Raw genomic sequence first — 24887 nt, forward strand, 5'->3', positions numbered from 1 at the left:
ACCCCTTTCTGGGACGCGATCATGCCGGATGTGTTAACTCTTCACATCCGGGATGATCGCTCTGTCCCATAGGGCCCTGTGATATGCCTTGCGGGGACGCTGCGTCCCCGCAAGGTATACGGACATGCTGCGATCTGAAAAGACGCGCAGCATGTCCGGAGTCGCAGGGCCGCCGCGTGCGGGTTTCCACGCATAGTGGAGACGGGATTTCATAAAATCCCCTCCACTATGCTGGAACATCTGGACGCTGCTTTTTTGACGCTGCAGCTCTGCGCAGCGTCAAAAAAGCAGCGTTTCCTGACCGTGGAAACATACCCTAAGCCTGCATTATGGCTGGCAGATGATTGCTTTGTTATTTAGACATCCTGTTCTTCTAACAGCAGCAGGAGCTGAGCTCTGCCTGCTGCTGTTAACTTTCTAAATGCCACTGTCAGTCTTTGAAAACAGTATGTTGTACAGCCTGGAGGGTTTATGTTTTAAGCGAACATCAGACCTCTGATGAGTATAGCTAAACTATACTGTGATATTGCAGTATTGCATTGGTATAAGCACTCAAGACCACAGGTTCAATTCACCCAAGGAGCAAATAATGCAAAAAAAAAAAGAGAGAGAGAAAAAAAAAAACCAACCAGCACTCCTAATGTGAACACGTGCACGCTGCAAAACTGCATCATATAGATAAAACATATATATATACAGTATATATATATATATATATATATATATATATATATATATATATATATATATATATAGTCTCTACACATCTGATCTTTAAAAATATAATATTACCTTGGTGGGTAAACTCATTGACAAGTAAAAAAATCAAAACATCAGAAGTTTTTTGGTCACCACAGTGCAAGAAAAAAGTTTTGTATGCCATACGTACCATCAAAGAGACATCCAATTTTTACAAATGCATTTCATTTCTGTAACATAGGATACTGTGAATGGTCCTGTAAAAAATTAATAGCTACTGTTTAGAAAAACGGATTATATACAGATCGCACATGGATGACAAGTGAGGAAAAATCATGTCACTCTCCTGGATAAGGATGGAACAGATTTTTTTTTACACGCAGGTGTGAGCGAATCAAGAGTAAAACTGACATCTGAATTAGTCCCAAGAATCATTTGATGGCTGTGTAAAGGGTAAATTTTCTCCTTCAGGAAATCAGCAAGCATATATGCTGTACAGTTCTTCCTGGGGAATAAAATATGGTCTCTAGAAATCCTAAGTCATTATTGACTTGGTATATAAAACTATACCAGAAAATAATTTTTCATACAGTTGTTACTGAGTTCTAGTTCTTCATCAAAGCAAAATACACTAGTGGGGCAATATGAGGATTTCTTATATGAAGGAGAAACTGTTCTATTTTTCATTGATTTTTTAAAGGTGCTTATAAATTATTGTGTAATTTCTATTTTTTATTATAGTATTAATATAGGGAAAAAAACATTTTTTGTTTGTTTTTCATCTTTTTCATACAGTTCATATTTTACACTAAACTGATTCTTAATTCCAGCCCAACTGTAACAACCTTATGTTTAGGTTTACTTGATGGGTATAATTCATGGAAAAAAAATGTACTTCATATTAAATAATGGGGGTTTTGTTAGTTGAGGAGTTGGATTTTGTTTTCGTTTATTTTAAAAAAAATTATATAGTAGATTTGCAAATTCTTGTTATACACTGCTCAAAAAAGTAAAGGGAACACTAAAATCCCACATCCTAGATATCACTGAATTAAATATTCCAGTTGTAAATCTTTATTCATTACATATTGGAATGTGTTGAGAACAATAAAACCTAAAAATTATCAACGTAAATCACAACTAATATCCCACGGAGGTCTGGAGTTGGAATGATGCTCAAAATCAGTGTGGAAAATGAAGTTACAGGCTGATCCAACTTCAGTGGAAATGCCTCAAGACAAGGAAATGATGCTCAGCAGTGTGTGTGGCCTCCACATGCCTGTATGACCTCCCTACAATGCCTGGGCATGCTCCTGATGAGGCGGCCGATGGTCTCCTGAGGGATCTCCTCCCAGACCTGGACTAAAGCATCTGCCAACTCCTGGACAGTCTGTGGTGCAACGTGACGGTGGATGTTGCAAGACATGATGTCCCAGATGTGTTCAATTGCATTCAGGTCTGGGGAATGGGCAGGCCAGTCCATAGCTTCAATGCCTTCATCTTGCAGGAACTTCTGACACACTCCAGCCACATGAGGTCTGGCATTGTCCTGCATTAGGAGGAACCCAGGGCCAACCGAATCAGCATATGGTCTCACAAGGGGTCTGAGGATCTCATCTTCATACCTAATGGCAGTCAGGCTACCTCTGGCGAGCAAATGGAGGGCTGTGCGGCCTTCCAAAGAAATGCCACCCCACACCATTACTGACCCACTGCCAAACCAGTCATGCTAAAGGATGTTGAAGGCAGAAAATCGCTCTACACAGCGTCTACAGACTCTGTCACATCTGTCACATGTCCTCAGTGTTAACCTGCTTTCATCTGTGAAGAGCACAGGGTGCCAGTGTCGAATTTTCCAATCCTGGAGTTCTGTGGCAAATGCCAAGCGTCCTGCACAGTTTTGGGCTGTGAGCACAAGCCCCATCTTTGGACGAGGCACTCAGACCAACCTCATGGATTCGGTTTCTAACCATTTGTGCAGACACATGCATATTTGTGGCCTGCTGGAGGTCATTTTGTAGGGCTCTAACTGTGCTCCTCCTGTTCCCCCCTTGCACAAAGGCTGAGGTAGCGGTCCTGCTGCTGGGTTGTTGCCCTCCTACGGCCCCCTCCACATCTCCTGGTGTACTAGCCTGTCTCCTGGTACTGCCTCCAGCCTCTGGACACTACGCTGACAGACACAGCAAACCTTCTTGCCACAGCTCGCAATGATGTGCCATCCTGGATGAGCTGCAGTACCTGAGCCACTTGTGTGGGTTGTAGAGTCCGTCTCATGCCACCACGAGTGTGAAAGCACAACCAACATTCAAAAGTGACCAAAACATCAGCCAGAAAGCATTGGTACTGAGATGTGGTCTGTGGTCCCCACCTGCAGAACCACTTCTTTATTGAGTGTGTCTTGATAATTGCCAATAATTTCCATCTGTTGTCTATTTCATTTGCACAACAGCATGTGAAATTGATTGTCAGTGTTGCTTCCTAAGTGGACAGTTTGATTTCACAGAAGTTTGATTTACTTGGAGTTATATTCTGTTGTTTAAGTGTTCCCTTTTTTTTTTTGAGCAGTGAATAATATATCTCTGAAAGGCCATTACATTTTTTTTAAAATTACTCAATTCTTCCTACTTGGGGCATTTACAGGAGTCCCAACTACAGGAAAAGCATGCCACTGCTGTCCCACAAATCATCTGGAAAACTGATTTGGGTCTTTTAAGACTAAGCAGCTCAGCTACAGTTGTGTGAATAAGTGTTTGCCCGCTTCCTGATCTCCTATTCTTTTGCATGTTTGTCGTCACACTTAAATGTTTCAGATCACAAAACAAATGTAAATATTAGACACAAATAACACAAGTAAACACAAAATTCAGTTTTTAAATGAAGGTCTTTATTATTATGTGAAAAAGAAATTCAATTCAAATCTACAGGGTCCTGTGTGAAAAAGTGATTGCCTCCCCTTAAAAAATAAATTAACGGTGGTTCATCACATCTTTGGAAAGCGGAGTTCAAATTCCCTAGCCACACCGAGGCCTGATTACTGCCACATCTGTTCTCAATCAAGAAATCACTCAAATAGGACCTGTCTGACAAAGTGAAGTAGACCAAAAGACCCTAAAAAGTTGACATCATACATGATCAAAAGGACTCCTCAAACAAATGAAAAACAAACTAATTAAGATATGGCCAATATCCACAAATGGCGAAAACATGAAACAGTGGTGAACCTTCCCCAGAGTGGCCAGCCAATCAATATTACCCCAAAAATGCGGCAATGAGTCATCCAAAAGGTCACAAAAGACCCACAACAACATCCAAAGAACTGCAGGCCTCACTTTCCTCATTTAAGGTCAGTGTTCATGACTCCACGATAAGACAGAGACTGGGCAAAAGTGGCCTGTATGGCAGAGTTCCAAGATGAAAACCACTGCTAAGCAATAAGAACATAAAGGCTCATCTTAGTTGTGCCATAAAACATCTTGATGATCCCCAAAACTTTTGGAGACTACTCTATGGACTAACGGGTCAAAAGTTTAACTTTTTGGAAGGAGTATGTCGCATTATATCTGGCGTAGAATTAACACACCAATTCAGAAAAGGAATATCATACCAACGATAAAATATGTCGGTGGCAGTGTGATTGTCTGGGGCTATTTTGCTGCTTCAGGACCTGGAAGACTTGCTGTGGTAAATAGAACCATGAATTCTGCTGTCTACCAAGAAATCCTGAAGGAGAATGTCTGGCCATCTATTTGTGACCTCAAGCTGAAGTGCACTTCAGGTTATGCAGCAGGACAATGATCCAAAACACATTAGCAAGTCCACCTCTGAATGGCTTAAGAAAAACAAAATTAGGAAATTAAGACTTTGGAGCGGCTTAGTCAAAGTCCTGACCTTAATCCAATTTAGATGCTGTGGCATGACCTTAAAAAGGCGGTTCATGCTTGAAAATCCTGTGTGGCTGACATACAACAATTCTGCAAAGATGAGTTGGCCAAAATTTTTCCAGATCGTTATACAAGACTACTTGCCAGTTATCACAAACGCTTGATTGCAGTTGTTACTGCTATGGGTTGCCCAACCAGTTTCTAGGTTTAGGAGGCAATCCCTTTTTTTCACACAGGGCCCTGTAGGTTTGGATTTCTTTTTCCCTTAATAATAAGTGTTACTTGTGTTATCTTTGTCTAATATTTACATTTGTTTTGTGATCTGAATCATTTAAGTGTGACAAACATGCAAAAGAATATTAAATCAGGAAGGGGGCTTTTTCATACAACTGTATACACAGAAGACATACAGCGATATTGTGATTCCTGGGTCTAATAGAAGAATCAACATTGCCAATGCATCTAGAGTGCTGAAACAAAGAAGCTAGCAGCATTGATACACTGCTTATGTTTTTCCCCTGGGTGCTAAAAGCCAAGGATCCAAGCTGCTTCTGCTAGACTGCAGTAGCATTAATGCAGTAACCTGAGAAGTCCCTGCAGACTCAAGTCCCACACCACCAGCTGTAAAAAAAAAAGCCAAAACAGTGGGCGGTTGGGGGTTGGGAACAGGCTAATGGGACATGTAAAATTTCAATATCAATCAATCACTTGGCCTCCAAGGGCCTGCGCTCTCTACTTTACAATACAGTATACCGAAATTACGTTTTACGTGCATAATTGTCGATTGCCGGTATATGAGGAGGAACCATAAGAATAAGATGTTCCGCAGCATGTGCAGAACTGAGCTTTTAGAGGATGATTGTTCAATACCATTTATACATTAAACAGCCTCATGTCTTGCTGTTTCTCTGATGCGACTTTCTTGACCACAACAAAACATTAAGCTATTGAGATGTAAACCACAGAGCAATTAAGGAATATTTCCTACACGTACATCCCCCGCATAATGCAAATGTAAATTAGGTAATTTTTTATGTCCTTGTTTTTCTGAGTGGGATGTATGCTTCTGTTGGGAGAAGGTAATCCAGGTACTGTATGTCATGCCCAGATGGAACGCTTGCAGTGTTCATGGCAGTGACAGCTGTGTGTGGGAAGCATGACTTCAACTATGCTGAGAAGATGGAGGGGGAAGCTTGTTTACAGCAGTACAGCCTGGAAAGTTGAAAGGAGAAAATCATTTTATTCAGCATGAGAGATAAACATTTAGCTTCCTGTTCTAATAGCTTTTAAAGTGTTACTTGTTACAATACTCACACTGGCTTTATCTTAGCAGTTAGCACATATGATCCATTTAATCCATTTAATTTCTGTATCCTCTTTCAGCAAAAAAGTATGAAACAAAGCAAACTCATACTTAAAAGAAACATCTTAGAGAAGCCACTTCATATCAAGTCATAGTTTTCATGTTTCTTTATTTAAAGTGCTTCTAAAGGTAACTACACGTTTTTGGTATTATATTAAGCTATATACAGTCATGGCCAAAAGTGTTGGCACTCTGAAAATTGTTTCAGAAAATGGAAATATTTCTCTTGGAAAATTATTTGAGTATTGGAACAACACACAAAAAAACAGAGAAAATGCAAAATGGACATAATTTCACACAAAACCCCTGGACTGTATTGAAGGCTAAGGAAGGGTAATGCTTATTTACTCAGAATGAAGAAACAAAATACATATCATGGTATAATGATGCCTCGGCCTATTTAAAGATATATTATGTCTATGTGCAGGCAGGTTGCAAAGGTCGGATTACGAATATTTCATAAAGCAAGTTGTCCCTGTTAGGGCACGTAGATGGGTAGTCCAGTTGGCACAGCTCCCTTTAAAAGGAACCTGATACAATAAAAATGAATTTGAATCTGCAGTCACTATGTTATAAAACAAAGGGAGCTAAGTACTTTTTTATATTTTTATTTTAATATTTTTGTAAAATGAATTCACTTCAGGTTATAAAGCCATGAGTGGTAAGGGAATATTTGACTTATTTTGGACAATTCAGTATTTTTATATTGTACTTTAGTGGCTACTAAAAATTTTAAAAAAATCTGCATTTTTTGTTATTCGATTTAGAAAAATAATAGATGCTGTGACCTTCCGCATGCTTTTCCAAAGACCTCCCAAGCCTTTTATGGTAGTAATTGTTAGTCTATGTTCACATGTTGATTATTTGTATGCAGACATTTCTGCACCATTTCTACAACATTTTTGCCATGTTTTCAATGCGATTTTTGCATGTTTGGATAGCTTTCAATGCTATACAGATAGATAATAGCAATAAATAGCTAATAGATATAGACATACAGACATATAGACAGACATAGAATCATGGCTGAAAGTGTTGGCACCCTTGAAATTGTTCCAGATACTGAAGTATTCTCACCAATCCAATTTTCCTCTGCCATAAATGCTCAGAGAGATTAGTGACAGTGCTATTAGTTGTGAACTTCTTGATTATGTTGTGAGGCACACACAGACACTCAATGCAAAGATTGAGTCAAATTTTCCCCTTTTCATCTGGTTTCAGGTGTGATTTTCAAATTGCCTACACCTGTTACTTGCCACAGGTGAGTTTGATTGAGCATCACAAATTAGTTTACCCACAATTTTGTAATGGTGCCATTCTTCTGTTTTTTGCATTGTTCCAATACACACAAAGAAAACAAGTATGTGTATAACAAAACATGTATAATTGCAATAATTGTCTGTTAGAAATACTTAATTATCTGGAACAATTACAAGGGCGCCAACACTTTTGGCCATGACTGTATGTGTGCTCACAACTTTTCAGATTTCATGTCTAAAAAGGTATTTTTTTCATCACACTAGCACAATCTGTACTATTTTGTTACCTTTCTATAGTGAAATAATGAAATTAAAAAAACGACATGGGATCCCCCCATTTTTGTAACCAGCAAAGGTAAAGCAGACAGCTCAGAGCTGATATTATCAAGCTGGAAAGGTCCATGGTTATTGGGCCCTTCCCGGCCTAAAAATACCAGCCCTCAGCCGCCCCAGAAGTGGCACATCACATTAGATTCTGGTGCTTTGCCTTAGGTCTTCTCTATTCTGGTGCACTGGGAATTGGGGTAATGGTGCCTGTGGTTTATGTCAGCTGTGAATTGTCCAAAAAAAACAGCTGAATTCAAGCCCTGGTGCTAGTAATGGAGAGGTGTCTATCAGACTTCCCATTACTAGTCTAGTAAGAAAAAAGAAAAACACACAAAAATACTTTAGCGAATTAAACACACCCAACACAATCCCTTGTTCACCAATTTATTTTTTTTAAAAAAAGGTTCCCATTCAAGTCTGCTGTAGTCCACCGAATATGCCATCCACAAATAGAAACCTGAAAAACATACACAGAGAGAAATAAAAACAAGACACTGTCCCTCGTTCACCAGTTAGAAAGAAAAGTTGCCACATAGGTTTGATGTAAGCCAAAGCGCAGAGTGACCAGGAACATCTGCAAAGCAATGACGTTACTTCACCTCTTTTCAGAGGGAGGCATGACCCGGCACCTCTGAGGAGCGGTGACATCAGAAACTGTGCCCCCTTTCGCAATGGTTCCCCCATCATGTGCCCTCACAATAACATTAACCTCCCATCCAGAATGATTTGCATTTATTCTTCTCCTTGATGGAGCGGTTACTGTTTCCCACAACATCTCCGATCCTCTGCTGCTCTTTGGTACTGAGGTGGCGCCAGCAGTGTAATGACATCAGCAGCATGCTGACCTCATCACGCAGCTGCACGTCGGGGCCAGAGCTGATGAGGGCTCCTCTGCGCCAGTCCTGGCACCCCAATGTTCAAATGTATTCGACTCTGAAAGACATGAATATAGTTGACTAACGGAAGAAGGGAGTGTCAGGCCTGGTCTAACATTACTTTACCCCCTTAGAGACCCTGCCCTTTTTTGTTTTTAATTTCTGTTTTTTGCTTCTCTTCTTCCCAGAGCCATAACTTTTTTGTTTTTCCATCAATGTGGCCATGTGAGGACTAGTTTTTTTCTGGGATGAGTTGTACTTTTGAAAGACACCATTGGTTTCACCATATCGTGTACTCAAAAACTGGAAAAAAATTCCAAGTGCGGTAAAATTGCAAAAAAGTGCAATTCCACAACTTTTTTGGATTTTTTTACCACGTTTTCCAAATGCTAAAACTGACCTGCCAGTATGATTCTTCAGGTCATTATGAGTTCATAGACACTAAATATGTCTAGGTTCTTTTTTATTTAAGTGGTGAAAAAAATCCAAAGTTTGTTAAAAAAAAAAAATTGTGCCATTTTCCAAGACCTGTAGCGTCTCCATTTTTTGAGATATCGGGTTGAGTGAGGGTTTATTTTTTGCCTGCCGAGCTGACGTTTTTATTCATACCATTTTAGTGTAGATACGTTATTTTAATCGCCCGTTATTGCAGTTCAATGCAATGTTGCGGCGACCGAAAAAACTTAATTCTGGCGTTTTGTCTTTTTTTCTTTCTACGCCATTTAGTGATCAGGTTAATCCTTTTTTATTGATAGACCGGGCGTTTCTGAATGCAGCGATACCAAATATGTGTATGTTTGATCTTTTTATTGTTTTATTTTGAATGGGGCGAATGGTGGGTGATTTAAACTTTTATTTTTTTAATTTTTGTAATATTTTTAAAAACTTTTTTTTTACTGTTGGCATGCTTCAATAGTCTCCATGGGAGACTAGAAGCTGCCATAACCTGATCAGCTCTGCTGCATACACGCGATGACCGGGGGTCACCGGTGAGCGGATTTCCGGCCCGATCGCTGGCAGCGCTCATTAAATGCAGCTGTCAGAGATTGACAGCGGCATTTAACAGGTTAACAGCCACGGGTGAAATGCGATTCCACCCGCGGCTGATCCGGGCACATGTCAGCTGTTCAAAACAGCTGACATGTATCGGGAAAGATGTGGGCTCACTGCCAGAGCCCACATTAATGGAAAGAAAGAGACCTGCGCAATACTAGTACGTTGGAGGTTTAAAAGGGGTTAAGGAGGACCTTTCACCAATTTTTGCCTTAAAAACTGCACATTCCTACATGTAGTAGCAGGAAAGTACATAAAATAGTTGTTTTTGTTTTTTTTTTAGATACAGGTCACCAAAATTATTGGCGCCTAATGTGTTCATTCTTTTCACTATTCAATTGAGTTTTTCATTTTCTTCAGCTCTGTGGACGGTGATACTTTCATCCCACTATTAAAATGTTCATCATACCCCTGGATGAAGTTCTCGTTGGGTCCGCAAACTATTCAGCAGCAAAACTTGTGCTTTTCTTCCCTTCTAAGGCTAGTTTCACACTAGCGTTAACTGCAATACGTCGCAAATGCGTCGTTTTGCCAAAAATACGCATCCAGCAAAAGTTCTTGCTGGATACGTTTTTTCGTCATAGACTAACATTAGCGACGCATTAGCGACGCATTTGCGACGCATTGCAAAACGTCGCGTCCGTTTTGCGACGCTTGGGCGTGTGTTAGAGGACCGTCGGGAAAAAAAAACGTTACATGTAACGTTTTTTGCTCCCGACAGTCCGCTTTTTCCGACCGCGCATGCGCGGCCGGAAGTCCGCCCCCACCTCCCCGCACTTCCCCGCACCTCACAATGGGGCAGCGGATGCGTGGGAAAAATGCATCCGCTGCCCCCGTTGTGCGGCGGAGACCACACTAGCGTCGGGAACCTCGGCCCGACGCACAGCGACGGGTTGTTCCCGACGCTAGTGTGAAAGTAGCCTAAGCTCTGCTATTAGCCCAAACAACAGTTTTTGACCACATACAGTGGGGCAAAAAAGTATTTAGTCAGTCAGCAATAGTGCAAGTTCCACCACTTAAAAAGATGAGAGGCGTCTGTAATTTACATCATAGGTAGACCTCAACTATGGGAGACAAACTGAGAAAAAAAAATACAGAAAATCACATTGTCTGTTTTTTATCATTTTATTTGCATATTCTGGTTGAAAATAAGTATTTGGTCAGAAACAAAATTTCATCTCAATACTTTGTAATACATCCTTTGTTGGCAATGACAGAGGTCAAATGTTTTCTGTAAGTCTTCACAAGGTTGCCACACACTGTTGTTGGTATGTTGGCCCATTCCTCCATGCAGATCTCCTCTAGAGCAGTGATGTTTTTGGCTTTTCGCTTGGCAACACGGACTTTCAACTCCCTCCAAAGGTTTTCTATAGGGTTGAGATCTGGAGACTGGCTAGGCCACTCCAGGACCTTGAAATGCTTCTTATGAAGCCACTTCTTCGTTGCCCTGGCGGTGTGCTTTGGATCATTGTCATGTTGAAAGACCCAGCCACGTTTCATCTTCAATGCCCTTGCTGATGGAAGGAGGTTTGCACTCAAAATCTCACGATACATGGCCCCATTCATTCTTTCATGTACCCGGATCAGTCGTCCTGGCCCCTTTGCAGAGAAACAGCCCCAAAGCATGATGTTTCCACCACCATGCTTTACAGTAGGTATGGTGTTTGATGGATGCAACTCAGTATTCTTTTTCCTCCAAACACGACAAGTTGTGTTTCTACCAAACAGTTCCAGTTTGGTTTCATCAGACCATAGGACATTCTCCCAAAACTCCTCTGGATCATCCAAATGCTCTCTAGCAAACTTCAGACGGGCCCGGACATGTACTGGCTTAAGCAGTGGGACACGTCTGGCACTGCAGGATCTGAGTCCATGGTGGCGTAGTGTGTTACTTATGGTAGGCCTTGTTACATTGGTCCCAGCTCTCTGCAGTTCATTCACTAGGACCCCCCGCGTGGTTCTGGGATTTTTGCTCACCGTTCTTGTGATCATTCTGACCCCACGGGGTGGGATTTTGCATGGAGCCCTAGATCGAGGGAAATTATCAGTGGTCTTGAATGTCTTCCATTTTCTAATTATTGCTCCCACTGTTGATTTTTTCACTCCAAGCTGGTTGGCTATTGCAGATTCAGTCTTCCCAGCCTGGTGCAGGGCTACTTTTGTTTCTGGTGTCCTTTGACAGCTCTTTGGTCTTCACCATAGTGGAGTTTGGAGTCAGACTGTTTGAGGGTGTGCACAGGTGTCTTTTTATACTGATAACAAGTTTAAACAGGTGCCATCACTACAGGTAATGAGTGGAGGAAAGAGGAGACTCTTAAAGAAGAAGTTACAATCTTGATTGTTTGTTTCTGACCAAATACTTATTTTCCACCAGAATATGCAAATAAAATGATAAAAAAACAGACAATGTGATTTTCTGTATTTTTTTTTCTCAGTTTGTCTCCCATAGTTGAGGTCTACCTATGATGTAAATTACAGACGCCTCTCATCTTTTTAAGTGGTGGAACTTGCACTATTGCTGACTGACTAAATACTTTTTTGCCCCACTGTATAGGGTATTGCTATGTTTGGAAGAAGTTACTAAACAAATTTTAACATCCATGTTCAATTACCCCTTCTGGAAATGGCGAATTTAGGACTAAATCAAGACTTTAGTGGAAATAAAAAAATTATTTTGATGCATCTAAAGGGTCAACAAATTTCCTGACATCAGTTTCACAATAATTTGTGTGCAGTTTTTAAAGTAGTATCTGTTTTGGGGGTTTTCTAATATATAGGCCCCTCAAAGCCACTTCAAAAATTGAACAGGTCCATATTAAATAGGATTTGTAAATTTCATTAAAAGAATGCTGCTAAATTGTAACCCTTCTAACATCCTAACAAAATAAATGAAAGTTTGAAAAATGACATTGATATAAAGTAGATATATGAAAATGTTGCTTATTATCTAATTTGTGTGGCATCTTTTTAAGGGTGTAAACAAAGTTTAAAAACTGCAAATTATTCTACATCTATGGGAAATGTCACATATTTTCATTAAAAAATGCAAAACATATTGACCTCAATGTACTTGTAACATAAAGTACAATGTTTGACATAAAAAACATTCTAGAATCACTGGGATGTGTTGAGGTATCCCAGAGTTATTACAACATAAAGAGACATATGTCCGATTTGAAAAATAGTGCTTGATCATAAAGGTTAAAATTCGCTCTGTCATGAAGGGGTTAAAGTAAAAGCCACATAACTGCACCAAATACAGTTGTTTAAAATGATTGGTGGAAAAATAGCAAGCTGGTTGTTTTTTCCAGTTTTCTGTAGAAACACCTAAATGCTTGTAGTGGTAAGCATTCTGAACTTTCCGGATCTTACAGAGAGTAATTTTATCTATTAAAATAAATCAAATACGTTAATTGAATTACATTTATTATACAATTCCAATATCCCTTTACTCTCATTAGTTTAGGAAATACATGAGGATAAAGTGAAATATAATTGGAGAAATTACTAAAGTGTTCATTAATATAGGACTCAGTTAAGCCTGCAGTATGTTTTAGATCTGGTTATTTGCTGTAGATGGGCTGAGTTTTTTTGTTTTGCTTTTTTTCTTACATTTGGAACATCAGATTGGGAATTTTTTTTTCAGCTTAGTGAAGAATGACCTGGTTTACTAAAAGGGCTTGTCAGAAGTGCTTTAGATAATATTGTACCTCAAGCCACTGAGTCAGTTGTTATTTATCTGATTGCCGATAGAGGTATTCTGATGAACTTATTGGTGTGGCACTCAGTGGGGTCTGAGACATGAGGGTTACAAAGTAAAACTCCCCCTTATAGCTTCTTATACCACAGTTATATTAAAAAAGATTTTTTTGACAGGGTAGGAATTATTTAGTATGTGGCTTGGTAAGAGCTGGCCTGGCTATAATGGACATTGACAGAATAAACAGACTATTTCCTGTATGTTTTTCCATTATAAAAACTTTACAGTGAGCATAGTATACAGGGAGGAGATAGCTGTACTACTAAGCAGCCCCAATCAAATTTCAAAGAAATTCAAGCTGTCCTCCAGGGTCAGGGTACATGGTTTATCTGTTGAAATTTGAATGAAATGCTTTGGCTTTGGCGGGAGACCCAGGAGGACCCCACTACTGACACAAACACATAAAAAAGCTAGACTGCTTGTTTGCCAAAATTTTGCGTGAGTAAGCCAAAATTCTTCTGAGAAAGCTTCTTGTGGATAGATGAGACCAAGATAGAGCTTTTCAATAAAGCATATCATTCCGCTGTTTTCCAAAAAATGGAATGACGCATACAAAGATAAGAACACTGTACCTACAGTCAAATATGGTGGAGATTCAAAGATGTTTTGGGTTGTTTTGCTGCCTCTGGCACAGGGTGCCTTCACTGTATGCAAGGCATCATGAAATCTGAAGATTAGCAATGGATTTTGGGTTCCAATGTAGTGCCCAGTGTCAGGAAGTTTGGTTTGCTTCCTAGGTCATGGGTCTTCAAGCAGGGCAATGATCCCAAACATAGTTCAAAAAGCACCCATAAATGGATGGAAAGTTCAGAAGTGGCCATCAATGAGTCTGGTTCTAAATCCCATTGATCATCAGTGGTGAGATCTTAAAATTGCTGTTGGAAGAAGGAGCTCTTTAAATATGAGAGACCTGGAACAGTTTGCAAATGAAGAGTGGCCAAAAATTCCAGTTGAGAGTTGTAAGAAGCTTGTTGATTGTTATAGGAAGCGATTATTAATGTCAGGGAGATGCTAGGTGAGCGAGATCTAATAACCCGGGCCCCTGCAATTTCCCTCAGACTAGGGAAATGAGCTCAGCCCTAGGCTGAAACCTCCGCCCACCACCCAGTGAAGATGTTATTCCCCAATACCCACAGTTAGCACAGACAAGGATAAAGGAAAATATACACCACGCCGCAGTCACTCAGGAATACACTATAAGTGTGCAGGGCAAAATAAATACAAATATAGGAAGGAGTAAATAAGACAAAGGAAAATACACCACCAGCAACGAATCTCCAACCACCAGCTCTCCTCACCAGACCGAGATAACAATTCACAAGACAGAAGCTATAATCGGCGATGCCCAATGATCAGGAGAGCTATTTAAAGGCAGTGGGCATGGCCCAGCTTCCAATCCGAGGATCAGGTAAATTATACCCGGAACAGCTAGACAAAATCTAGCCGACGCCAATGAGCAAATAGTGGTCAGAAGTGGAACTACCGCTGTCTGTCGGACGACCTGGTCTGAACAGCATCCGACATGACAGTACCCCGCCTTCTACGAGGGACCCCAGGGCCCTCACGGCTAATAGGACCCGGCTTGTCCGGATGACGGCGGTGAAACAACCTGACCAGCCGGTCAGCATGAACGTCCGAGGCTGGTACCCAGGACCTCTCCTCAGGCCCATAACCACGCCAATGTACCAAGTACTGTAAAGTGCAACGCACTGCACGAGAGTCAACCACCTTGGAGACTTCAAACTCCAAATTACCATCCACCAAGACTGGAGGTGGCATAGGCGCCGCGTCCACAGAACCCCCCACCTTCTTTAGAAGAGACCTGTGGAACACGTTGTGTATCTTATACACCGTAGGGAGCTCCAATCGGTACGCTACTGGGTTAATGACGGCGGTGACCCTAAATGAACCAATAAACCGTGGACCCAATTTAAGGGATGGTATTTTGAGTCTTTTGTTTTTTGTGGATAACCACACCCAGTCATCCACACTCAGGTCCGGACCTGGCACACGCCTACTGTCAGCCACACGTTTGTACCTAGCACCCACACTCAACAGGCGCTGTTTAACTCTCCTCCAGACTGATGACAATAGTGTTCCTAACTGGTCCTCCGGAACGCCGGAAGAGCCCCTCTGACTCAAGGTACAAAATTGAGGATGTAGCCCGTAAACACAAAAAAACGGAGACTCCCCAGACGACTCCTAGCGGTGATTATTGATGGCAAACTCAGCCAAAGGAAGAAAGGTAGACCACTCCTCCTGGTTATCAGAGACAAAGCAGCGTAAGTACTGTTCCAAATTTTGGTTCATATGCTCAGTCTGACCATTTGACTGAGGATGAAACGCCGAAGAATGAGATAGCTTGATTCCCAGCCGTGAGCAAAACGCTCTCCAAAATTTTGCCACAAACTGAGACCCCCTATCAGACACGATGTCAGACGGAACCCCATGAAGTCTGACCACCTCCTGCACAAATACATGGGCCAGAGTCTTAGCGTTAGGCAACGCAGGCAAAGACACAAAGTGCGACATTTTAGAAAAACGATCAACAATCACCAAGATGACCGTGTTTCCAGCTGATGAGGGCAAATCAGTGATGAAATCCATGGAGATTTCCGTCCATGGCTTACTAGGTACCTCGAGAGGAAGTAGTGTGCCAACAGGACGGGAGCGGGGCGTCTTAGCCATAGCGCACGTGGTACAAGCTGACACGTATGAGACCACATCCTGTCGGATCTTGTGACACCAACTCCAAGGTACCTCTAACCCCTGGGTGACCAGCCAGGACAGCATCATGATGCTCTGCCAAAACCTTTAGGCGGAGATGAAGCGGTACAAAAGATTTGTTGATGGGAAGCTCAGATGGTACCTCCTCCTGAGCCTCGGCAATCTCAGCCTCAACCTCGGTAGTGAGAGCCGAAACCACAACACCCTTTTGGAGCATGGGTACTGGATCTTCCCGAGGTTCTCCCCCCGGAAAACACCTGGACAGAGCATCCGCCTTAGTGTTTTTAGACCCCGGTCTGTACGTGACCACAAAATTGAACCACGTGAAAAACAATGCCCAGCGAGCCTGCCTGGGGGACAGACGCTTGGCAGACTCCAAATACAGCAGATTCTTATGATCGGTAATAACAGTTACCTGATGTACCGACCCCTCCAAGAAGTGTCGCCATTCCTCAAAGGCCAACTTAATTGCCAACAACTCCCTGTTGCCGATATCGTAGTTACGTTCGGCGGACGACAGTTTCTAGGAGAAATAGGCGCACGGACGTAAACCACTCAAAGATGAGCCTTGAGATAGTACCGCCCCCACACCTACCTCAGACGCATCGACTTCCACAACAAAGGGTTTAGATACGTCTGACTGCACAAGAATGGGGGCTGAAACAAAACTGTTCTTAAGAAATTCAAATGCGCGCACAGCAGCCTCAGGCCAAACGGAGAAATTGGTACCCTTTTTAGTCATGTCAGTTAGCGGTTTAGCAATGATGGAAAAATCCTTGATAAATTTCCTATAGTAGTTAGAAAACCCAAGGAACCGCTGAAGTGCTTTCAGGTTATCAGGACGTTCCCAACGCAGCACCGCCTGCACCTTAGCGGCGTCCATTTTAAAACCAGAAGCAGACACAATATAACCCAAGAAAGGCAACTCTTGAACAGAAAATACACATTTTTCAAGTTTAGCATACAGCTTATTCTCTCTGAGAAGCTGTAACACCTGCCTGACATGATCTAAATGAGTATCACGGTCGCAAGAATATATGGGAATGTCATCTAGGTACACGATAACGAATTTCCCCCAAACATGCGAGAACACATCATTGATGAAATGTTGGAACACTGCAGGTGCATTAGTCAACCCAAACAGCATCACCAAATTTTCAAAATGACCCTCAGGGGTATTAAAAGCCGTCTTCCACTCATCACCTTGACGGACTCTTATGAGGTTGTACGCCCCCTGAGGTCAAGCTTGGTAAACCACTTAGCACCTGCTACCTGGTTGAACAAATCTGGAATCAGAGGCACAGGGTATGGATCACGAACCGTAATCTGGTTCAACTCCCTGAAATCCAAACACGGGCGTAATCCGCCATCTTTCTTCTTCACGAAGAAGAACCCTGCTGCCACCGGCAAGGATGACGGCCTGATGTGCCCTTTGCTCAAGCTTTCAGCAATGTAATCTTTTAACGCTTGTCTCTCCGGACCGGAGATGTTAAACATCCTTGCTTTAGGCAATTTGGCCCCTGGTTTAAACCTGATAGAACAGTCATAAGGACGATGTGGCGGCAGCTCTGAACAACCCTTCTCAGAGAACACATCCACAAAATCCTGAAGTGACTCCGGAACGCTTGAAGTCACCGCAGCCACACATGTGGCCAGACAATTCTCCTGGCAGAACTCGCTCCACTGAATTATGTCCTGAGTTTTCCAGTCAATTACCGGGTTGTGCATAGACAACCAAGGAAAACCCAAAACCACCTGAGCAGGAAGATTCCTGAGCACCTTACATGTAACCCGCTCGGAATGTAGAACTCCAATGTGCAGTTTCACCTCAGCCACAAATTCAGTAATCTCCCCCTGAGAGAGAGGAGCAGCATTGATGGTGACCACGCGGATAGGATGAGACAGTTTTTCAATCCTAAAACCTGCTGTGCGCGCAAACTCCTCATCAATGAGATTTGTGGCTGAACCACTATCCACAAAAACAGTAATTGGCAGCTCACTGCCAGCGATAAAAACCTTAGCAGGGAGCATGCACTGAGAAACCACCATGGAGGATATACATAAGCTCAGACTGGTCTCCTCCACACCCTCTGAGCTTAGAAGTTTTCCGCCGTTGCGTTTTTCTTAGGCAGCAGAGGACAGATGTTAATAAAATGACCCGTTTTACCACAGTAAAAACAGGCTCCCTGCTTCCTGAGCTCAGGGACTGGACGCTTCACATGTGACACCCCTGCGATTTGCATAGGCTCCGTGGGCTCACCTGCAGCAACCTCACGTGAACCTAAACCTTCTCCCATAGGTGGTGTCTCATGCTCCCCCTGACGCTAACGGCAATCAATGCAGACAACCAGACTCATGGCGGAATCTAGAGAAGCAGGAGTCTCGTACATTAGAAAGGCTTTTTTAACTCTTCCAGAAATCCCATGTATAAACTGACTCCGCAATGCTGCATCATTCCATTGGGTATCGATCGCCCAGCGACGAAATTCAGAACAGTAATCTTCTGCAACTCGCTCCCCTTGGCGAATAGAGTGTATCTTAGATTCTGCTAGAGCCATTTTGTCAGGTTCATCGTAGATTTTCCCAAGACAGGAAAAAAAACTCTCCGCAGAGTCAAATGCAGCAGAATCAGATGGCAAAGAAAATGCCCATGCTTGGGGATCCCCACTCAACAATCACAACACCAGGCCCACACGCTGATCCTCATTACCTGAAGATATCGGGCGCATACGGAAATATAGTTTGCAAGCTTCACGAAAAGAAACAAATTTACTGCGTTCCCCAGCAAATTTTTCAGGCAAAGGAAATTTAGGCTCAGTAACTCTTCCTGTCGATCCAGCTTGCACATTAGACACTGCTAGTCCCTGTTGCTGTACTGCCCCCATTAACTCCGTGACCTGTAGGGACAGCGCCTCCAACTGACGGGTTATGGAAGTCATGGGATCCATGACAAAACACAAAAAAAAAGAAACCCCTTTTTTTTTTCTTTTGTGTTGTTGGGCCGATTATAATGTCAGGGAGATGCTAGGTGAGCGAGAGCTAATAACCCGGGCCCCTGCAATTTCCCTCAGACTAAGGAAATCCTGACTGACCTTCTACCTGAAGTTTACACTGAAGGTGTGCATGTCCAGGCCTCGAACCTCACCCTGTCTCCTGAGCTCAGCCCTAGGCTGAAACCTCCGCCCACCACCCAGTGAAGATGTTATTCCCCAATACCCACAGTTAGCACAGACAAGGATAAAGGAAATTATAAACCACGCCGCAGTCACTCAGGAATACACTATAAATGTGCAGGGCAAAATAAATACAAATATAGGAAGGAGTAAATAAGACAAAGGAAAATACACCACCAGCAACGAATCTCCAACCACCAGCTCTCCTCACCAGACCGAGATAACAACGCACAAGACAGAAGCTATAATCGGCGACGCCCAATGATCAGGAGAGCTATTTAAAGGCAGTGGGCATGGCCCAGCTTCCAATCCGAGGATCAGCTAGACAAAATCTAGCCGACGCTAATTAGCAAATAGTGGTCAGAAGCGGAACTACTGCTGTCTGTCGGACGACCTGGTCTGAACAGCGTCCGACATGACAATTAATAGTTATGAGAAATGTTGATATGTTTTAGAACTACATTGTACCACTACTATTATTCCTTTTAAAAACAAATGAATGAATGGCTTGGTGTAACAGAATTCTGTTATACTGCCCCTTCCCCCTCCTTGGCTGCCAGTGAGATTGAAGCTAAAGAAGCATTAGTTGTAATTAGGCACAGTTATAGTACAGAGCAGACATCACTGTGAGAGGAGAGCTACAAATGTATTTGTAATGAAACAAAGATTAGCTCTGCTGTGTTAGTTATGATCACACAGCTCTGCTGTGAGATCAGCAGAGAAAACTGACGGTCATTACATGTTTCACACTTGTAACGCCCGTTTCCACCTAAAATAAGCTCAAGAGGCAGATTTTCAGAGGGATTTATGTCCGACCCATAGATCTTAACAGCTCATTTAGATATTAAGAATTGGATTTTTCTGGAATAAGACATCAGATTGCAGATGTCAAGTTTTAATTTTATTCAAACTTCTATGACCTTAATGCCCATATAGATAGCTTAGGACGGTTGAACCTACTGAAAGAATCCATTTAAACTATTCATTTTTGTAAAATTGTAAAGTACTTTACCAAAAGTAATGTTTTTAGCCCAAAGTGGTGGCTGCTAATTCTTTCCTCCTTGTCTAACTTGCTATCTGCTACTGTCTGTTCTCAAATGTAATCTATCTCCATCTGTGGATGTTTGTCTGTTTGCTCCTTCTTTTCTCTTTGTCAAACTGCTTACAGACATAACAGAAAAGTGGGCTTGCAATTCTCAGCAGGCTTATCCATAGGGCAGTAACATGGATTTGTGCATGCTGAAAAGCAGGGCTGCCACCAGGAATTTCAGGGTCTCATACTGGCAAAATTTTCTGGCCCCCTTGAGACTCTGCCCAGGCTCCACCCCAGCTCTGCTTCTACCCCTTGAACCTCCCCAGTCCCACCATCCAGTCTTGGAAAAACTCCACTTCTGCACCACATCCTCACCAATCACACATTAACAGTTTCCATTGAACACTATATCACATACATAGCCAGCAGCTTTTGTTTTGGCCAAAAGATTTTTTAAGCTTGCCACCACAAAAAGGTAGACTCTTTGGACAGGGCCCTAAACTAACCTATTAAAAAATTCTTAAAATATCATATTCTCATTTTAGATATATTTTAATTTATTTTTCTTTACGAGAATGAGTTACATACGTTTTTTAAAATGACCAATAATGCCACATGCAAGGGACAAATACCCCATGGCTGCACCACATATTACCACTAGATAGTGACCAAATAATACCACATACGAGGAACAAATACTGCTACACCATTACCAGACCATATATTGCCACTAGTAATGAGGGAGCACTAAAATGCTCGGGTGCTCCTTGCTCGGGTCGAGCAAATTGGAATACTTGGGTACTCGACCCAAGCAACGAGCCCAATGTCAGTCTATGGGAGACCCGAGTATTTTTACCGCAATCGCCCCGGGGGTCCTTTTAAGGTCTAAAAGCATCTGAAAATGATGGAAACACTGCTCAAATGACACGGGGACATCATGGAGATCGCCCCTGTAAGCATTCCGGACTCCTAGTTCACAGCTGTAAGCAATTTTTTCTGAGATTCATGCCATTTTTCCCGGTGTCACAAAAAACACACTAAAACTAAACCAAAACGGATTTTGCTGGGAAATTTGCTAAGGTACATCCTTTGCAGGTTAATGACTTGCCTGTAAGGCCAAATAATTACTCCCAAATTTCCTCCCGCACTTGGGCTTAGTTCAGACGCAGCGTTTTTGAAGCGTTTTTCAATTTTAACATTGCTTTCAACCACTACAAATGCATTCACTGGGAAATGTCATTTGTAGCAATATGTTATATGTTCATGTGGCCTCTAGGGGTCTCACTACTTTTATGTGTGTTCTATATTCTTTGTTTGCAACTTGTTGGATGTTGTTGTTCACTTGATTCATGTAATGGAGGTTGAGGCATGATGTGGCAGCCGGGCACAGAACCTACAAATTCTCAGAGCTTATATGAGGCTGGAACTGCACAGATCACTGCAACTGTAAGTACAGATTCCCTGACAGTACAGCAAAATGGAGACTGGTCTGAAGCCCCCTCAGAGACTGGATGTCACTTCATGTAATCTGTCCCAGACTTGGAGACATTGGAAGGAAGAGTTTACACTGTATGTGGATCTGACTGTGGGCCCCACTGACGTCAAACGGAAAGTAAAGCTGTTTTATTACCTAATTGGGGAAAATGGCAGAGAATTAGCCCACACCTTGCTCCCATACACAGACAACCTCCTCCTAGCAGACATTGTGCAGGCATTTGATAAACACTGTGACCCAAAGAAGAATGAGACAGTGGAAAGATATGTTTTTCACAAGACATCAGGAGGATGGTGAAAATGTGGACAGATATCTGACAGAGCTGAGGAGACGTGCAGAAACATGTGGCTTTGGAGAGATCAGGGACAGTCTAATCAAGGACAGAATGGTGTGTGGCATAACGGACAGTCATCTCAAAGAAAGATTACTGAGAGGAAGGCATGACTTTAGAGAAATGTATGCAAATCTGCAGGGCTGCTGAGCTCACACAGCACAGCCTGAAGATGATGGCAGGCACCAGTGAGAATGATGATGACAAGGTACATGCAGTATCTATGAAAGGAAAGACAGGACCAGACTACCCTATAAACACTGTCCAATGCAAGTATTGTGGGAAAAGACATGAGAGAGACAAAACCAAGTGTCCAGCATATGGGGAAACCTGCAGGTCATGTGGCAAGAAGAATCATTACACTGCTGTCTGCAGGCAGGGAAGAGGCAAACAGTACAGACAGCTCCACACTGTGACACCAGACACTGACAGTGCAGAGGACATTACATGGCTACAAATGCAGTCTACAACAGAGAAAGTCAATGTAGTCGGGCAGGCAGTAGTGAAGGATGCCAAGCAGCTTTATGCAACATTCTTGTTGGATGAGAAGCCCATTAGATTTCAGCTGGATTGTGGAGCAAGCTGAAATGTAATTCCATGTGCTCTGCTAAACAAACAGGTTTCTATTGAGCCAACTGACAAGGTACTGGTGATGTACAACAAAAGTTTTCTGAAACCAATGGGGACATGTAAGCTAAAAATACGAAACCCATGTAACAGAAAGAGTTATAGAGTTGAATTTACCGTGTTACGGGGTGGTAACCATGTACCATTACTGGGAGTAAAAGCAGTTCAGGCAATGGACTTAATAAAAGTACAGTCTCAGAACATTATGTCTGTTGAAGTTGCCCAGGATATACAAAATCCAAAACTAAATGCAGAGCACAACTTGGACATGCAGAAAATAAAAGCAGAGTATGCTGATGTATTTGAAGGTGATGGGTGCTTTGAAGGTAAATATAGGCTAGAAATTGACAACACAGTGCAGCCCACCAGATTACCCTCAAGAAGAGTGCCTGTAGCTTTAATGCAACCGCTGAAAGTAGAACTGCAAGATCTACAGAGAAGAGGCATGATAGCACCAGTCCATAAGAGCACAGATTGGATCAGCAGTTTGGTCATAGTGCAGAAACCATCGGGCAAGTTAAGAATATGTATTGATCCTAAGCCACTCAACAAGGCGCTGAAACGAAACCATTACCCAATGCCAACATTAGATGATGTCCTACCAGATTTATCAAAGGCTAAAATATTTTCTGTATGTGATGTAAAAAATGGATTCTGGCATGTGGCCCTGACTGAAGATTTTAGAAGTTTATTGACAACATTTTCTTCACCATTTGGACGCTTTAAATGGCTGAAAATGCCCATGGGACTAAAACCTGCTCCAGAGATATTCCAGCAGAAATTGATGCAGGCTTTGGAAGGACTTACTGGAGTGAAGACAATAGCGGATGATATCCTGATAGTGGGAGAAGGTGAAAATATGGAATCTGCAGTCAAGGATCACGATCAGAAGATGATACAATTTTTGGTCAGATGCAGAGAAAAAAAACATAAAGCTGAATTTGGACAAATTCAAATTGAAAATGACAGAAGTGGCCTATATTGGTCATCGACTGACTTCAACTGGGGTCAGAGTGGATCCTGAAAAGGTGAGAGCAATACAAGATTTGCCTACCCCTACTGATGTTTCTGGAGTACAACGATTTTTGGGCATGGTGAATTATCTCTCAAAATTTTGCAGACATCTGTCAGACATGTGTGAGCCACTGAGACAGCTAACCCACAAAGATGTGCGCTAGGAATGGACAGAAAGCCAGGAGACTGCTTTCCGAGCAGTAAAGAATGCCATTGCAGATACAGCAACCCTAAAGTATTTCGATCCAGATCGAGAAGTGGTGGTACAATGTGATGCTTCGGAAAAAGGCCTTGGAGCCACATTAATGCAGAACAAACAGCCAATTACATTTGCAAGCAGAGCCCTTACAACAACAGAGCAGGGATATGCGCAGATTGAGAAGGAACTACTGGCTGTGGTATTTGGGATGGAGAAGTTTCACCAGTACACCTATGGTCGACGGGTAACAGTGCAGTCGGATCACAAACCATTGGAGAGCATTACAAAGAAGCCATTACTAAATGCCCCAAAGAGACTACAGCGCATGCTGTTGCGACTTCAGAAATATGATGTTGACATCGGGTACTGTCCAGGAAGAGACTTACTGATTGCAGATACGCTAAGTAGAGCTTACCTTCCTAGCACAAAGGATGAGGAGGAAGACATTGAAACCATCAACATGTGTAACTACCTTGCAGTGTCAAAAGAAAAGGTCAAGCAAATCCAGATTTTTACAGAGAAGGATAAAAGTCTCCAGAGTTTAAAAACTGTCATCTTGCAGGGCTGGCCAAAATACAAGCAGCATGCTCCGAGGGAAGTCTCACCATTCTTCCACATAAGAGATGAATTGTCAGTGCAGCAAGGAATCATCTTTAAAGGAGACAGGGCTGTTATACCTGAAGTTCTCAGAAGAGACATATTGAAAACATTGCACTCTTCTCACTTAGGCATGGAAGGATGCCTACGTCGTGCACGAGAATCAGTTTATTGGCCAGGAATGAATGACCACATAAAAAATTACATAGCACAATGTGAAATATGTGCATCCTGCAATGATAAGCAACCAAAGGAGACATTGCAACCTCATGAAATTCCACATAGGCCTTGGTCAAAAATAGGAACAGACTTGTTCACATGGAATGACAAAGAATACCTGATTACAGTGGACTATTTCTCTAACTTCTGGGAGGTTGATTTGGTGCAGGACACAAGGGCGAGAACAGTGATTAAAAAACTCAAGGCCCATTTTGCCAGGTATGGCATTCCAGATATCGTTTTCTCTGACAATGC

At 42.2% G+C, this 24887-nt stretch overlaps 1 protein-coding gene across 7 annotated transcripts in view; it reads left to right on the forward strand.

Annotated features, from left to right (window-relative positions):
- The window catches only part of AIG1 (androgen induced 1), a 494204-nt gene that overhangs the window by 110830 nt on the left and 358487 nt on the right, over nucleotides 1–24887 (forward strand). Inside the window, exon 2 of one of the 7 annotated variants that reach the window (XM_077289207.1) lies at nucleotides 5964–6067. The exons of the other annotated variants lie outside the window; for them this stretch is intronic. Coding sequence (XP_077145322.1) covers nucleotides 5964–6038 — 75 coding nt within the window. The 3' untranslated portion in view covers nucleotides 6039–6067. Of the gene's footprint in view, nucleotides 1–5963; nucleotides 6068–24887 lie in introns of those variants that run through there. 7 annotated transcript variants of the gene reach the window in all.

Source organism: Ranitomeya variabilis, chromosome 2 (assembly GCF_051348905.1).
Source record: "Ranitomeya variabilis isolate aRanVar5 chromosome 2, aRanVar5.hap1, whole genome shotgun sequence".
Lineage (NCBI taxonomy): Eukaryota > Metazoa > Chordata > Amphibia > Anura > Dendrobatidae > Ranitomeya > Ranitomeya variabilis.